The sequence below is a fragment of the Pipra filicauda genome, unplaced genomic scaffold (genome assembly GCF_003945595.2).
Source record: "Pipra filicauda isolate LSUMZ 115617 unplaced genomic scaffold, ASM394559v2 scaffold80_size11013439_pilon, whole genome shotgun sequence".
Taxonomy (NCBI): domain Eukaryota; kingdom Metazoa; phylum Chordata; class Aves; order Passeriformes; family Pipridae; genus Pipra; species Pipra filicauda.
This window is the reverse complement of record NW_024104987.1, coordinates 2,473,403-2,490,422: the sequence shown is the minus strand read 5'-3', so window position 1 is coordinate 2,490,422 and position 17,020 is coordinate 2,473,403. Positions and strand designations below refer to the sequence as shown.

At 47.1% G+C, this 17,020-nt stretch overlaps 1 protein-coding gene across 3 annotated transcripts in view; it reads right to left on the bottom strand.

The window, feature by feature from the left end:
- The window catches only part of ABCA5 (ATP binding cassette subfamily A member 5), a 36,568-nt gene extending 21,584 nt beyond the window's left edge, over nt 1–14,984 (bottom strand). Inside the window, exons 1-12 of one of the 3 annotated variants that reach the window (XM_027736553.2) lie at nt 14,792–14,984; nt 9,830–9,968; nt 9,066–9,179; nt 8,003–8,207; nt 6,689–6,847; nt 6,329–6,426; nt 5,482–5,711; nt 4,162–4,303; nt 3,131–3,319; nt 2,672–2,819; nt 1,744–1,912; nt 132–190 (exon numbers count right to left, since the gene is read on the bottom strand). In XM_027736553.2, coding sequence (XP_027592354.1) covers nt 132–190; nt 1,744–1,912; nt 2,672–2,819; nt 3,131–3,319; nt 4,162–4,303; nt 5,482–5,711; nt 6,329–6,426; nt 6,689–6,847; nt 8,003–8,207; nt 9,066–9,170 — 1,504 coding nt within the window. In that variant the 5' untranslated portion in view covers nt 9,171–9,179; nt 9,830–9,968; nt 14,792–14,984. Of the gene's footprint in view, nt 1–131; nt 191–1,743; nt 1,913–2,671; nt 2,820–3,130; nt 3,320–4,161; nt 4,304–5,481; nt 5,712–6,328; nt 6,427–6,688; nt 6,848–8,002; nt 8,208–9,065; nt 9,180–9,829; nt 9,971–13,477; nt 13,565–14,791 lie in introns of those variants that run through there. The other 2 variants (XM_027736552.2, XM_027736555.2) reach the window with 2 other exon arrangements.
- Between the last annotated feature and the right edge of the window lie 2,036 nt (nt 14,985–17,020).

The window sequence follows — 17,020 nt, the reverse complement described above, 5'->3', positions numbered from 1 at the left end:
ATTCACACTCCAAGGTCCCACCCCTCTAAGAGAAACCAAAAAGCCTGAACTGAAACACAAAAGATCACTCAGCAATTCAGCTATTGCTCCTCTGCATCTGACAAGCGGCTAAAAAGCTAAAATGTTCTTACTTCTGAGAGCCTCCACAGTTTCCCCCTTTTTCCTGAATGTTTTCTGAACACAGCTGATTCTGAAAGAAGACATGTCATTGTATAAACTGTTTCAGGATCTTTGTATGTCATTTTGAATGATCAATACTTGGCAACAGTCACAACAAGATGATCAGATCAAAGTGGCACCAGACACATTCAAGACCCATCAAGGCATGACAAGAGACAGGACATCTTGATGAACTCTGCCCATCTCCACCCTGGCATCAGAAAGCTTTTTCTGATCACCTTCTAAGGTATTGCCTCTGTTGACAACTTGAATTATTTAAAATCTGTGTCTCTTTCACATGGTAGAACAACACACTAGAGGTTTCTCGAGGTAGAAAAGGGAACAGCTACTCCCCAGTGGTTGCACAATACCATAAAAGACTCCACAGATATGATATAGAAAAGAGGTATTAGTAGAACAGACTCCAAAGATGTGATTACTGACAGCTCCTCATCAAAATTAGGTAAAAGAAAGCAGGTATCTTTCTCCCCAAGAAAGGTAAAAACCTTCCTTCCAGCCCCAGTGGTTTCCCAAATGAGAAAAACCTGAAGGCACCCATCCTTCAGGATGGGCTTTGGAAGCCTGGCTGCCCTGGAAATGAGGATGGGAGTGGGTTATGGCTGAGAAGCAGGGAGGAGAACTGGGTATGAAAGAAAAGAAAACCTGCACGTGTAAAGATGACAAGATAGTGTGAAAATTCTAGAGAGCTGCTGAAGGGATGATATGGGAAGAGTCCAGGCTGGATGGACTTAATGCAACAACGGCCACAACGTTCTCATGTGAACATCAGGATTAAAACTAGACCCTTGAACCCATGGCAGGTGCCCAAAGAGACATGGATGGTGTGGACAAGACTCATTCTGGTCACTGAGCTCAAATATTTATTTGAGACTAGTGGAGCCAACCAGGAGTGAAGATGCAGAGCTCCCCATCTCCCATCAGGCTACGCCACTGGAAAATGATGGCAACAAGGGGCTCGAAGGAAGACATTGAAAATAACATCTGAGAAACACCACAAAGCAATGACAGTCCAGATGCAAGACAGCAGGTGACACACAGCACAGCACGAAAGATGAGAGTGGGGATATCTATTTCTCAGTTTCCTTTTACACTCTCAGATGTGGCAGCTGGGTAAAACCACCATGAAGTTCCCCTCTGGTCTGTGGAGAACACCACAGTCTTCACACAACCCTAGAATTCGGCCTTTTGTCCTAAAATATGTGTTACCAGAAACTAAACCCTCCCAGCAGAGCAGACGCTCCAACATCTGCAACCGCTTACGCCGCCCGAGGCCTCAGTGAAACGGAGGGAACGGAAAACCAGCCGGGCTGGAGAGGACTCCAACCAAAGGAAAACCATCCACAAACAAACCCTCCCTTTAAGCCCAGCGATTTACCCTTGGAGAGCATCCACTGATGCTGGGGATTGGCCGGGAAGGAGCCGCGCTGGGCTCTCTGCAATGCATACCATATGCTATTTGAATCCAACGGGCGCAGAACTGAGAGGGGATTTTCAAATCCCACGTTAAAAAAAAAAATTCCCGGGGAACCCAGGTGATCTGCTCATCTGCACGTGGGGCTGTACCTGATGGCTTCTTTCCCCTGGAATTCCGAAGGCACGGGCTCCACGATCTCGCCGAAGCTCAAGCTGCCGTTGATGCTGCTCTCGTACAGCTCCTTGTAATTCTTCCTGTGCTTGGACCAAAACGAGGGTTTCATGAAGAACAGCGGGGTGCGGCGCAGCCCGAACTCCCCTGGAGAACACAGGGAAAACCCACAGCTTCCCATCAGATATTCCTCAGCTTTTGGGTTTTAGCTCCAAAAGCCGCGAGCTCTCCCGTGAGAGGTCCACGAGCCACCCTGCACCCCTGTTCCAGAGGGGTTTCTTCAGCAGAGTTTAACCATCTGCACTTAAGCCACCGCTCCCATCAACACTGCTGGCAGGCTCCAGGTTGGCCAGGAGTTTAAATACATGTGCAAATCTCCTTCTGTGCAAGAAAAATCCCCAGGACTGAAAAAATGGTGACTTAAACACAGTAATACAAATCCAGAGGGATCAGAGGCGAACGGAGCTGAGGGGCTTAACCAGGATTTAGTCGTAAGATTAACAACTTTATTCTGTGTTTCATGTTAAAGTACTTCTGTCACAGGGAAAGGTCTGGAACAGGCAGAGGAGTCTTTGATTTTCAACCCTCAAAGAGCAAATTTTAAAGGCTGAAGCGTTCATTAGCCCAGTAAGGAAGTTTTTCCTCTAGAAAGAGGGAAAAATTTCGCTTTTTAGGGTCAGCAATTCTCAACATGCCAACCCCCCCCACTCACACCTCACAGTTTTAACAGAAAATAAATTATTTCAGCTTAAAGTATTCTGAGTCACAGCACAAAAATCTATCTGCAAACAGCATGACCTCCTTTCTCCATAGCTGAATTTAAGGGAGAGGTGCCACCAGCCTGGGGGGGGGCTCAGGACTGCAGGAATTGGTGATCCTTGCACAGTTCAGCTCTTGGGAACATACCTGGGATAACCTGGTCAAGGTACACAGCTACAAGCAGGTAAAAGATGCTGTCCAACACCAACAAAATAAGAGAGATACAGAGCGGGTAAGGACCATCATTTATATTTGCAAATGTTGCCCCATCTTCATAATCTTCCAGATGCATGACCTGCACAGGGAGAGGGAGATGTTACACACCAGCACTGGGCCAGCCTGAAAGACAGGACAGCACAGGGCAAACTTGGCAAAAGAAACAAAAATAATGAGGAAGTGACTGAGATCACAGCAACAAACACCAAGAATAACAGCTCCTTGATGGGGCTTGATATCAAACTCCCAGGGGAAGTTATTAAAACAGGCATTTTCCCCCACCATCATCAGTTTATTAGAAATAAAATAACTGTTTAAGAGTATCTCCATCAAGATCTATTTGAAAATGATCCATGACAAGGGGGTGATGAGGAGCTGGTGGTTCTTTACCTGCGCGACACCGATCAAGAAGCTGCACTGACACAAAGGGCTGAGAAACCACACGAAAGATTTGGGGAAATCCTCCAGCAGGACAATGTTCAGGCCCACAAACCCAAAAGCCAGCGTGGCCAAGAACTCCACTATACCCACGTGCTTTGACTTTTTAAATAGAGGTGTCAGCATAAGGGCGAAGAAAACCTGAGGGCAAAAAACAGAGAGGAAGGTGTTGTTTTAAAACTAATAATACAGGTATAGAAAAACTAAGGTGAAATGCCATTTTGCCTCTTGATATCGTTTTCCTGGTATAGTCACGACAGCATTCACCCACACAGAATCATGGAATCATTTTGGGTGGAAAAGACCTTTCAGATCATCCAGTCCAACTGCTTCCCCAGCACTGCCAAGGCCACCACTGAAACATGTCCTTAAGTGCCACACCTACACAGCTTTTATATCCCTCCAGAGCATCAGGAGGGACAGATTCCCCAGAGATGCCAGGAGACAGAGCACAGAAAATAATGATGGTTCCTAATTTTTCTTTTATAGAGCTGAGTGTGCACCTCCACCCTGGTGAGTGTCCCTTCTGCCAGTGACAGCAAACAAATACCTACTTGGGCACTGGCTGCTTATAAATTCAGACAGGCTATATAAATATATTTATAACATATTCAAATATAATTCTCTGAGCTTTAATTAGGGTTTTAGCATTACACTATATAGTAACAACAAATGTTTTGAAGAGGATGTGGGTTGGGACTGCAAAATGGTTCTGTACAGTGTTTTCAGCTCAAAGACTGATTATTTTAAACCCAGATATTTCAGCAGGGAAATGTCTTTCCCACAGTGATGGGTGACACCTGTAGAACATCCTGAACTGGAGAAGAGCCAAGGAAGGGGATGGGACAGGTCAGACACCCAGCACTGTTTGGTCCTGTAGAAGCAACGCTTGTTGCTTTAGGAGAGAGAACAAGAACAGGTGGGAAAGGAACAAAACCCACAGGGATGGGGTGGCTGAATTTAACAAGACCAGGAATACTTACTGAGGAGACTCCATACAGGAAAAAAAGGAGAAATATCACAAAGGCACTGCTCTGGGGAAAGAGGGAGGAGGCCGTGGCGATCACTGCCATGAGAATGGACATGACAAAAATCAGGCTCACGTAGAGCAGCACCCAGGAAAGCCTAGGAACAAAGGGGGGGAAAGAACAGAAACCAGGCAATGAATCCCCAGCCTGAACCGGCCACACAAATAGCTAAACCCACCATTCTTTAATATTCCAGACAGCTGCACCAAAGGCCAAGCTGGGAACAAAACAAGAGCCCCCAAATAAAAGAGCTCTTGTAAACACCCCTGGAATTGTTCTTGGCACTAGAGCACACACAGATACCCACAGCAGCTAAAGACACACAATTAGATGATTCACTATTTTTTTTTTTAAACTTGCATAGTTAATTCCCTGGTATAACCAAAAGAGAGTAACAGAGTCGTAGGTTTCAATAATTCAAGAAATTCTATTTAAAATTTAATCCACTAGTCATTCCAGTCACCGGGCAGGGTAATAAAATCCTTTTCTGAAAAGCAGAGCTGTGAGCAACTCTGACCTCAGGAAGCAAGGGTGGTTTGTGTACAGGTAGTAAAAAAATGACACATTTCCTCAGAAGCAGAGAAAAAAAAAAATCATTCCAACAAGCCCAGGTGGCTGTTTCGGTGCAGTGGGGACAGATGTGAAAACACTGCAGGAAAGGGCAAAGCCAGACCTGGTTTTATCTCCTCAGCTATCAGTGATTTCAAATTAGCACATCCTCTCACGGGGGGGAAAAATAAAACATTGTATTGCACAGGACAATTTCCATGACGGTAAGGAAACAAATTAAAACCTGTTGCTTTGACTACTCTGTCTTGTTAAAATTACAGAGTTGGATTCATTTAATTACGTGTCAGGGAAACTGCTGCTAAGCTCTGAACAAACTGTAGGTTACCTTTTGAGCCTCTAGGAAAGGAGATACTGAGCCAAAAATATTTAAAGAGAATGAAAAACCTACATAAAAATCTCACACATCATCAGATTTGATCCCTCTAAGTCTGGCACAGCTTTACATGCATAAATGCAACAGTATTACTCTGGTGTTTACTCACTAAAATATTCATATTTTCATGATACTGCAAGTGTCTCTATGTTTGATTTTACAGAATATTTCCCTTTCTGGTTGTTTTCAGTTAATCAGACTGAAAATAATTTAAAAAACAAAGGATGGAAGAGTTTTCCTAGAAAGTGTTGTTTTTTTTTTTTTTTTTAAATAATTATTTATATATATATAATTCTACTATAAAGAACAAGTTATACTAAACACTCACATACCAGAAGGCAGTGTCATGGAGTCCCAATATTTTCAGGAATTCCTTCAACTTCCTCTCCTTTTCTGCCACAATATGAATTGCCAAATAATACCCAAACGGGGAGAAGGCGATCACCAGGTAAATTAAAATGATTGCACGGGGGAAATTATCGATTTCCACCACAGCAGCCTCTCCCATAACCACTGCTCTTGTCAGTTCAAGCTGTTCCCAAACCGACTGATTCGTCTTCAGCTGAAGGGAAGAGAAGGAAGAGTTATTTTGGGATTGCTCCTGATTTTTCAGCCCCATCCCAGACTCCAGCTCAGCTCCATCTCCATCCCCGCTGGCAGGGAGGGATCTGAAGACCCCAAATCCCAATCCAAAAGCAGGAGAACTGGAGAATATCTGAACACCTGGAGACAAAATTAGCAAATGTGAGATTTCTAGCCCTTGAAAAGATGAAATTTGCTCCCTCCACGAGCGGGATGAGGGGAGGGGAATTGGGAAAAATTGCTGGTCAACACTGACACCAAAATAAGGCAAATTCTGCAGCCCTTTTAGGACAGCACCTGAAATGGCATTTTGGGGTGAGCACTGTGAGCCTTTGTGTTTGAGGACTGTTGTGATGGGTGTTCAGGCTCATTTGGATGCAGTTAGAGACAAACATCCACATTATTCAGCCCAACGAGAGCAATTCTGCACAAAATACAGCAAAGCACAGCCAAAACATTCTGCCTTCTCATCAGGGTCCAGATGACTTCTGAGATGGCCTTTCCCACAACTAACAGCCAACATCAGACAAGCAGCCAGAGCCAAGGCAGCCCCTGGAGCTGATCTTCCCTGGGTTTATGATGTTTTCTTCCAATTACCTGTATAATGGCAGCATCGATGCAGGCTTGGAGCGCCGTGAATCCTGAGCTCCAGTAGGTCACTGACTCACAGCCCTTCCCCAGGTTGGAGCAGCTGGCTGCAGAATAAAGCAGGGAATGATGATCCATAAAGTCCCCTTCAGCCCAGGCCACTCTAAGATTCCCTGGCTCTGTGTTAAAACGCCAAAACCCAGAGTTACACCTGCCCTGTCCCCAGCGCGCAGCTCGAGGCCACCCCCGACAGTGCTGCAAACAACCTCCATAAATCAATATATGGAACACCAGGCCTGAAAACAAAAATAGAAAATGATTTTCCAGTTTATGCCCTTGCAGAGCACATGTGAGAGAGCTCACGTTTACCTCTGGATTCCGTATAAACGGAGGACATGGCGATGGAGTCGTGGAACCTCAGCTGGTAGGACATGGAATCCTTGAACACGACCCCCACGAAGTTGGGGGGTTTGACAGCACTGGCCTCTTGCAGCTCCTCCTCACTCAAATACTCCTCAGTGATGATGCCTGAGAGATATTAAGAAATTATTATGTTGATTTAGGTATTGGCACAGCAGGGAGAAAAAAATGTGCAACGGTTCTGAAGTATCGTGTTAATCATTAATCATTTGAGTTTGGAGAAATATAAATGTATATATGTATGACAGGACAAGGGGGAATGGTTCAAACTGACAGGGAGTAGGTTTAGAATAGATTTTAGGAAGAAATTCTTCCCTGTGAGGGTGGGGAGGCCCTGGCACAGGTTGCCCAGAGAAGCTGTAGCTGCTCCATCCCTGGAAGTGTCCAAGTGTCCAGTTCCTCTGAAGCAGGAGGAACACAAAGAGGAAAATCAAAGATATCAAACTAAAAATACATCAGTGGGTTTGGAGAGATAAGTTTCTGTTACATGTGTGAGGTGTGCAGGCAAAGTGCTGGAGAAAAAAAAAAAGGAAAAAAAACCAAGGAGAAAACCCCAAACAAATGGAAAAACACAGAGAAATGAAAAACCCAAACAAATAGAAAAATCCAAATGAATGGAAAAACAAATAGGAAAAAAACCAAACAAATGGGGGAAATAAACAAAACCCAGGAAAAACAAACAAGGAAAGCACAAATAAATGGAAGAAAAATAATAAACAGGAAAACCCAAACAAGTGTGGAAAAAAAACAAACAAGGAGAAAAAGAGGAAAAAACAAACGGGGGAAAAAACCAATCGGGGAAAAAAAAAGGCAAAAGAAAAGGAAAATCACTTTCAAGAGAAGAGGTGACAAAGTGTTAATGAGAATAAGCATTTAAAAAACATTAAAAATGTTGTTTTCATAGTGACACCAGGATAGAAAACACAACCTGGGACAGCACCACCTCCTGAGTTTGCCCCAGGGTGTGACAGGACAGGTGTCAATCAGCCCTAGAGCTGCTCAGGGGCTTTTTGTACCCAAACCTTTCCCTGCAGCCACACAACGCTGTGGCTGCACCAAGAGAACGGGAATCACTTCGAGATGGCAGTGCCAGAACATTTGTCACTCAAGGAAAAACAACAAAAAAAACCCCCCACCAACGCCTTCACTCAGATGGAAAATAAATGGATTTTTCCTACTAGCAGCACCCGTGAGTTCCCTCTCCAAACACAAGTCACAGAGTGGGATTTAGGGAGAAAAATGCAACGTTTAGGGTGTGAATACCATCTTCAAAGTTATCAGAAGCCACTTTCTTCATGATTTCTCGTGCCATCCGGGTGGGTGGCGTGTACCCAATGATGAAGTTCACCAGCTGGGAGGTGTCCAGGGTGCCCAGGTTGGCGTTGGGCACCTCGTCGTACTTCCTGTGCGGGTGCATCATGCTCATCAGGATGAGCCAAAACAGGAAAAACAGGGGGAAAAGGACCTCCTGCACAAAGGAAAATAATGAGCATTTCAAAGAGCAGCCGTGGAAATAAAACCTTCCCCAGGTTTCTCCCGCACGAAGCTCAAAGGAGGGACCGTGAGCTCAGTTTCCTGGCTGTGAAATTCCCTGGATGTTTTCAATGCAACAGCAACTTTAATGCCAAATCCTTCCCTGGCGCTGAAGCAGGATTTTAATCACCTGCATTAGTAACCTAAGAAGCCATTTTAAGGCCCAAAGGGACAATTCTAACAAGCTTTAAACATCTGCAAACTCATGCTCTTTGAGAAGAGGCAAAACACAAGCTGTGAACCACTAAATGAGCCCAGCCAAACACTGCACTGTCTCTTCTTCTCCTCAACATTCATCCTCAAGTACCATCACATCACCCACACACAGGGCTGAACTGTTAGAAAAGGTAAAAATCTTTTGGGGAGGTCTCACTCTGCTATTCTGTGTAATTACAGGTACAAATGCTTGTCAAGGTGCACTAAGATGGCAACACTTAAGGACATTTTAATTACTATTAATTATATTATGTTATAAATATGTATAGATATATACTACAGTATATATAGTATTAATAGGTTAACTAGTTATTAACACATTAACTAATATTTTTATATTGTCTGTATCTATAATTTTATTTTTCCTGTATAAAGCCTTACACATTAGGATACATCTTCAACCAAAGGATCACAAAACATCTTCTGAAAAAGCCTATTTCAACCCAAAATTCAATGTAGACCACGAAGCTTCGTAAACATCACAACAAAACCGAGTGTTGTCTCTGATTTGGGAGTTATTTAAGCACAGAATAACAGTGGATGCACCAGCAGCAGGACCCAAGGACTCCCCCCTTACCTGGACACTGCTTTTCTTAGTCCTTCCCTTAATAAGACAGTTCTTGAACAGGAGAGCTCGGGTTTGTCTCCATACTCCTGCTTCTCTGGGAGCAGCTGGTGCCATTTTTCAAGACTAGTTTGGGAAAAGCAAATAAATCAATATTAAGTGACAATAAAATTTAAAAATCCAAAGCCGGGCGGTCGCAGCTTTCAGGGCCTCCTATTTTTACATTTTCGTAGAAGTGTTTTATTTTCAGTTTTTCATATTTCAAATGCCTTCTGATACATATGCTGGGTGTCTGTTACATGGAGAAATCGGGAATGTTCCTTTAGAGCCGGGGAATCCAGCTGGGAATCCAGGCAGAAGACGCCTCGGGATGCCCCTGAGCCAACCCTCCACTCAAGGGCAGGACCAGCTCTAGGCGAGCTCGCCAGACTTGACCTAACCTGGCCTTGTTTTTTTCCACATAAACTACAAACCCAAGCATTTCTCTGGGAGCAGAATTCCAGCATCCATGGCAGGAGCCGAGGGCATCCAGCCAGGGCGATGCATCCGAGAGCCAGAGCCAGCTCACCCCGGGCGAGCTGTTCAATTTACCGTGAGTAACCCCCTTCCATCCTGGAGCACGGCCAGCACTGCTTAGTTCCCTTCCCCTTACATTTTAACCTTTTCATTAGCCCGGCTGCACAGCACACCAGCGCCCAGGGTAACCTTTTGGAAAGAGGAAAACGCTTAAATCCAATTAAAAAAGGCTTTCCCGGGAGACAGCGGCCTGCACGTACCCGCTGAGGGCCGGCGGGCCGGGCACCCGGCAGGTTTCTCTCCCCGGTTTTGTCACCACTTTGCTGCCTCAGGTTTGGAGTTATGGGTCGATCCGCATCTCCCGCTGCTTCCTCACCTGGGAACGTTGGAATATTTCACCTGTGAAGGTGGAACACGACCGTGAGCAGCCCGGCAGGGACAGCAGAGCACCAGCGCAGCTCCACGGCCGCCACCCTTCCAGTGCCACCCACACACCCCCGGTGAACAACTGAGTCACCCCTCGGCTCTTCAGTCAAAACTCAGTGCAGATTTCAGGAATTCGTCCACGTTCCAGGCTCTGCAGCCACCAACACTCATTCCAGAGGCGGGCTGATGTTCCTGGTGCCTGCGTGCTCCAGGCAGCTCTGCAGCAGTGGTTGGAAATGACATCGTTTTTCTAACTTTTCAATGATCCTAATTAACCTATCGGTAAATTGCTTTCATAGAATCACAGAATCAGCCGGGTTGGAAGGGACCTTCGAGATCATCAAGTCCAACCCTTGATCCAACCCCACTGTGGTTCCCAGCCCATGGCACTGATGCCACATCCAGTCTGTCCTTAAACACCTCCAGGGATGAAGAATCCACCACTTCCCTGGGCAGCCCATTCCAATGGCTGAGCACCCTCTCTGGAAAGAAATTCTTTCTAATATCCAACCTAAACCTCCCCTGGCACAACTTGAGACCAAGCCCTCTTGTCTTGCTGATAGTTGCCTGGGATAAAGAGCCCAATTCCCACCTGGCTCCCCTATCCTGTCAGGGAGTTGTAGAGAGTGATGAGGTCTCCCCTTTAATTAATCACAGGTTGTGTGTCAGGCCTTAAATCACTTTTAGCCAGCACGCAGCAAAAAGTTGTCATGAGCGACTTCTGTGAGGACACAGCTGGGGAAAAGTACTAAAACTCTTAAGTTTTGCTAAAGTTAACCTTGATATGCTTCAATGGACAAAGCCTGGGAGAGAGAAAGATGTATTGTTAATACTGGACATTTGGGACAAGGATTGGGACCTATAAGGTCCTTTTGCAGAAACCAGAAGATGAAAGAACTAACAAAGAATTCAGTGTAAGTGCTGAAAGTCCCTTCTGGGGAAAAAGATACTAAAAAGACTACAAATGTGGCCTTAATTAGAACAGACACTGAGAAATTAATAACCAATAGAAGGCAGAATACTAACTAATGAAAGAGAATTCTGTAATTAAGAACCAATGAACATTAATTTCTTTGTTTGCTAAAAATGTACAAATAGGTGAAAAAGTGATGTGTTGGTGTCTGTGTGGAGGCAGAAGTTTTGTTGGCCACGTACACGCCCAGCACTGAAAATAAAAATAACGCCTTGCTTTCTAACACTAAAAAGACAGTGTTAGAGACTCTATTTATCCCAATGATTTTGGAGGTATTTGGCAACAGCAGGACCTGGTTTCTGTGTTATCTGTTAGACACCACATGGCTCAAACTTCCTGCCCTGGCTGTATTTTAATACGGAAATCTATTTTTGGAGCCCAGACAGCATCTCACTAGAGGTTGCTCAGATGTCAGCACTGCCGAGCTGAGCTGGGAGAACTTCAAACACACAAACACCTCACACACAGACAGCACTGAGAGCCTGTGTCTGAGTGCAGGAGGGAGGAGAGAGGGGCTAAAAGGGACCAAACCCCCCTGCTCCCAGCTCCCCTGGCTGCGTTTTGGGGTCCTCCAGGGAGCAGTGACCCCCCGGCAGCATGAGGACCCACGTGGGACACAGCTGCCCACTGCTGAAAGAGAAGCCTTGGGAAGGAATCCCACCTCCAGCCCGGAGTGCTGCCCTTAAAGTCACACCAAATCTACTTCAAACGTGAAAATAAAATTTAAAGGAAAAAAAAATAATATTTTGCTTCAAAAAAAAAAAAAAAAAAAAAAAAAGGAAAAATCCAACCACAAAATGCTTAAGCACCAACCCGTGATAGTAACTAAGTCCTGCAGGAAAAATGAGTACAACTCCTCCGGATATTTTCGAGGAAGGAACGCTTCACACTGACAGCAGAGTGTTTTCAAAATAATCAAAAGCAGCAGTTATTGCTTACAGGTCATAAAAAACACTGTCTTTCTCCCCTCTGCTCACAGCATGTCCTCCAAGTGCCTGGACTGCCACTGTTTGCTCTCAGGAGCACATTTCAAAAGCACTTAGCAGAGAAGAAGCTCCAGTGAAGTCCTTGTTCAAAGCCACACGATGGTCTGACACAGCAACCCCTTCCCTCAGCCACACTTCTCTGTTTTAATGAAATCTAAAATTTGGCCAAGATGATTTAATCACATTCAATCACCAGTGCCAGTTTCTGTTTCTCTAATTATTTTCTATCCACTTATAAAAACCAAAACACTCCCACATCTTCACTGGAACGCTGCCACGCTTTAATTTACATCACCTAGGTTGGAGGAAGGGTCATTTTAAGTATGTTAATTAACTTTTCATACTACACCTGCCACCTCCATGTAAGCAACTGAAGCTACATGGTGATGAAAGACACTGAAGAAGCATCGTTTGTACGATGAAAAATTGTATTTGGGATAAAAAAGACAACCCCAAATCCTCCATGGAACTCCAGATGAAGAAAATGAGCACGTAGGCTGAGCAGAAAAAGCTGCCAAGGCATTTAATTGAATAATTCTGGACAAAATGAAAACACTCAACCTATGAAATACTCCCCCAATTTAGCCACAGACTTATGATTTGCACTGACAAGGGAAGCAGGTGACACACAACTGCTTGTGGGCATCTCAATCAAAGCAATCTCAAGGAAATGACTGGGTTTAGGCTTTAATTCCACATGGGAGATGCCAATGCTTCTTAAATAATGCTCAGCTGATACTTGGGAAGGCTCTCCTCCCTTCCCCAGATTCAGCCTGGCAACGGTCTTTAAAGGTCAGATGATGACTTAGTGCTGCACATCATGTTTTCCTTGTCTTTTATGCTAAAAAAAAAAAAAAAAAAGAAAACTGAAAGAAAACCAAACAAGGAGGGTGAGAGCCTCAGCTAATTGAGCCGTGGCTTGAGGAAAAAACAACTTATCAGTGAACAACACCTGCAGAAGGGTCAGAAAATAAGATTATTGATCTTGCTGTAAGGAGACGGCAGCTGAAATGGTACTTAAGCAAAACTCTGATGTGCTCTTTACTGCTCTTCAATTATTTAAATTGCGAATATAATAATATACAATAATAAAGCGAGATGCTCTATTTATGGATCTCTAAAAACGGGCTGAATTTTCCCCCTTATCTGACCCCCAAGGGGAAGCTCAGGCGTGCCTGGGGCTGCGCAGCCCCGGGGAGCCCCGCAACCGCAAACCGCTTCCCTCCAAACTCATCCTGGTTCCACTGCGGGGTCAAGGAATGACACGGAGCAGAGCCAGGCCGGGCTGTTCCAGCACAGCTCCCGGTCCCGCAGCATCCCCGAGCATCCTCCCGCATCCCCGAGCATCCTCCCGCATCCCCGAGCATCCTCCCGCATCCCCGAGCATCCTCCCGCATCCCCGCCGCGTCCCAGCCCGTCGCCTCCGGGGGCCCCCGTAGGTCTCGGGGGGAGGACACTCCTTCGGATTTCCATTTCTCCCTTTTTTTCCCCAGCCCGAACCCCTTTAAACGTGGTTTTCTCACCATTTTCCACGCAGCCACGGAACCTCAGCACGGACAGCCCTCACCAGCCCAGCCCGTACTCCGGAGTAATGACGCGCATTTCAGGTGCAGCCCAACTCCTCCTCTTCCTCTCCGCTCCTTCCCCTTCCCGTTTGACCCACCCCGGGCGGGGCCGTTCCCCCCGCCCCGGTCCCGCCTTCCTCCGCAGCGGAGCGGGGTCGGCAGGCTCTTGGTACCCTTTGGTATCTCCCCTTACCTCTGGTACCCCTGGGTACCCCCCGTCTGCTCCGCCCGGTGCTCCGAGGGGCCGGACCGCTGTCCCGGGGCGGAGCGGAGCGGGATGGAACGAGATGGAGCGGGATGGAGCGGGGCTCCCCACCCTCCGCCCCCGGCCCCGCATCCCTGCGGCACCCGGGCAGGGCTGCCGTGTCCATCGCTAGTGGCGGGACATCCCCCTCCCTTCTGGTGACCTTCCTCCCTTCCCGGGGATACCTCCGCTCCCGGGACCCCCTTTTCCACCCGGGGACCCCCCTACCGAGCACCCTGTCCTCCGGGTGACCCACCCTCCCCGCCCGAGAACTCCCCTCCTGAGGACCCCCCTCCCGGGGACCCCGTTCTCCGAGTGACCCCCGTTTTCCAAGGACTCTCCTCTCGGGATTCCATTCTCCGGGTGACTACCTCTCCCGCGGTCCCCCCATCCCGGTGACCCCATCCAATGCGTGACCACCCCTCCCGAGGTCTCCCTTCTCCCGGGGACCCCATTCTCCGGATGACCCCATCCCTCCTGAGCACCCCTTTCCCGGGGACCCCCCATCCCGGGGACCCCATCCTCCGAGCACCCACCTTGCCAGGCACCCCATCCTCCAAGTGACCCTACCTTCCAAGGACTCCCTCCTCCCAGGGATCCCCCCTCTCGGAGACCCCATCCTCCGGGAGACCCCCCCCTCCCCGAGACCCCTTCCTATCTGGGGACAGGACAGGGACCCCCCCACTCTGCCTCCCAGCACAACCTCGTCGAGGAGCAGAGGAAAGGGGCTGGAAAATAGTCCCAGGGGCTCAGGGATTTAGGGCTGGGTGGGAGCCACCTCCCTCCATCCAGTGCTGCCGTCTCCTGCCTGCATCCAGGAGGTCGCCAGGATTTTATTGCATTGCCCAAAAATATAATTAAAACACTGAAAACGCTGCCTTGAATACAAACGCCGCATTCCTGTCATTTACGGGCGGCTGCTGGTTCCCTCCGGCCAGTGTCCCTGTCCCCCTCCGGACGGGCCTGAGTCCGTGACCATCCTTTTGCTGACATTGGGATGTGATCAAACCCACTGCGATGTTAATCACCCTGTTCCCGTCGCCGGGAGCGCAATCCGACGTGCTCGTTTTTCCTAAACGCCTCCTGCGAGCTGCTGGGAAAGGCTGAGCCCAACATCAACCCCGGCGGTGCCTCCGAGCATCCCGGGTTCTGCCGCAGAGCCGCTGCATCCAGCGCTCAGGAAAACCCCGCGCGGCTCCTGCTCCGCCTCGGACCGAGCGCTCGCGGGTCCCTGCGGAGGATGGAGGAGGGTTTGGAATTCCTTGTCCGCGGTTGTTTCGTGCACCTGAGGAGCCGCGCGAGCGTCACGCCCGGCTGTGCTGATGCACAGCTCTGTAACCGCAGTATGGAATCCACGTTTTTCCTTGGAAACAGTCAGGAGACTGTGTCCTCGTCTGGAAAGAAGGATGGAGTCTCGCGGCACGGTTTGAAGTGAGAAGCACTGTTTGCAGGAGTAGGGATCACAGCCATGCACACCTTCACCTCCAGCAGTGATTGGGAATATCCAGGATTCAAGCCCCAGCCTGCTCCCAGAGCCCCCATTAGGCACAAGCACCCTGTGCTGCAGCCCCACAGCAGCACAAATCTCATGGAAACTTTCTTTTTTTTTTTTTTTTCTTTTCACCTTAACAAAGAGAATTAGGTAAAAGCCCTCTAATTAAATAATGCCCTTCAGTTTTGCCTTATGAATACTGAATAAATACAATGACATAACTAGAACTTCAATTAAAAAAAAAAACCCAAAACTTCTTGTCTTCATCCATCAAGCATTACACAGAATAGAAGCCTGTCTGGGACTGAATTCTTCTGGTCACTTTGATGTTTGTTGTGGTCTCTGTTTATACTTCAAAAGTTTTAAGTGCTCATATTCATATTCTACTTCTTCCTGGTCTAGTGGAAGGTGTCCCTGCCCATTCCAAGGAGTGGGAATAAGGTGGTCTCCAAGGTCCCTTCCAACCCAAACCATTCCATGATTTTGCCAAGTTTGGAACTCCTTGGAGTTTAGGATATTTCAGCCCAACAGCTCCTCCCTAAGAGGTTCACAGCTTTACTCACCTCAAGCTCTGTCCCTGCAGGGAAGAGCTCAGAGCTCAGGATCTGCAGCAATGACCCCCCAGCACAGTTCCTGGCCAGGAAATGTGGAGGGTCTGCACAAAGCAGGGGAAGGGTTTCACACGTGGGGGCTCCAAAACATCAGGCTGTGTCATATGGGAGGATGACATCCCCTAAAAGGTGTTCTACTGTCAGATGGGTGGGACACCCCCGGCCCTGGGTGCTGCTGCAGCCAGAGAACCACCAACCACAGCACCTGAGAGTCAAACCCAACCTGCACCATGGGCAGAGAAACTCCAGAGAGCAATTAGCACCTAAAGCACTGTGATGCTTTTCATCTTCAAAGCACATTAAAACCACCACCTAATTCATTTTTACAACAGCCTTGTGTGCTCAGGTGCCTTAAACATCATCTCCCTTTATAGGCACAAAAAGCTGAGGGTGATGTAATTTGTTCCAGACCAAAAGGAATCTGCACTGAGATTGGGATGGGTGGTGTGTTTGCAAGCAGTGGGCACCACAAACCCATCCAGATTACACTTCTGAGCAAAGATTTATTACAGAATCCTGGAATGTTTTGGGTTGGAAAAGACTTTAAAGATCATTTTGTTCCAGCCCTCATCACTTTGGGCTGATGGATTCTGCATCACATCGGGAGCAGCTCCAAAGCCACAGCAGCACATGCAGAATGGCACTTCCTCCCTGCCAGGCTGTGCCATTTCTTCCACTTTCTGTTTAAAGGGTCTCCTTTCACTGAAAAAGAAAGTTGTGCACAGGTGCTCACCTAAGGAATTGAGTAAACAGGATATTATGGAAGCACAGTTCAATGCACTGCAGTGGTAATGCATTAATTCATCCAGAAAGAAAACATTCCAGAAAGGAAACATGACTGACTGAATTTCCTTTCTTTCCTTTCTTCCTTTTCTTTCTTTGTGTGACTCAGCCTTTCAAAAGTAAAGAGAAGAAAAACAAACAAAAAAAAAAGAAGTAAGCATTAAAATCACAGAGGACCATTTCCAAATTCTTTGGGAGCATCCCTGTGCATCCTGTACAAAACCTGCTGCACCTGGATGTGGAGCAGAGCAGGAGGGAGATGCCTCCATCAGAGCAGGCTGTTTCTTGCAATTAAACACTGGAGGTCCTGCCCATCCTTTCTTATGCTGTGCAGAGAGGGGAGAAGAAGCTCAGTATCAAGACAACAAATA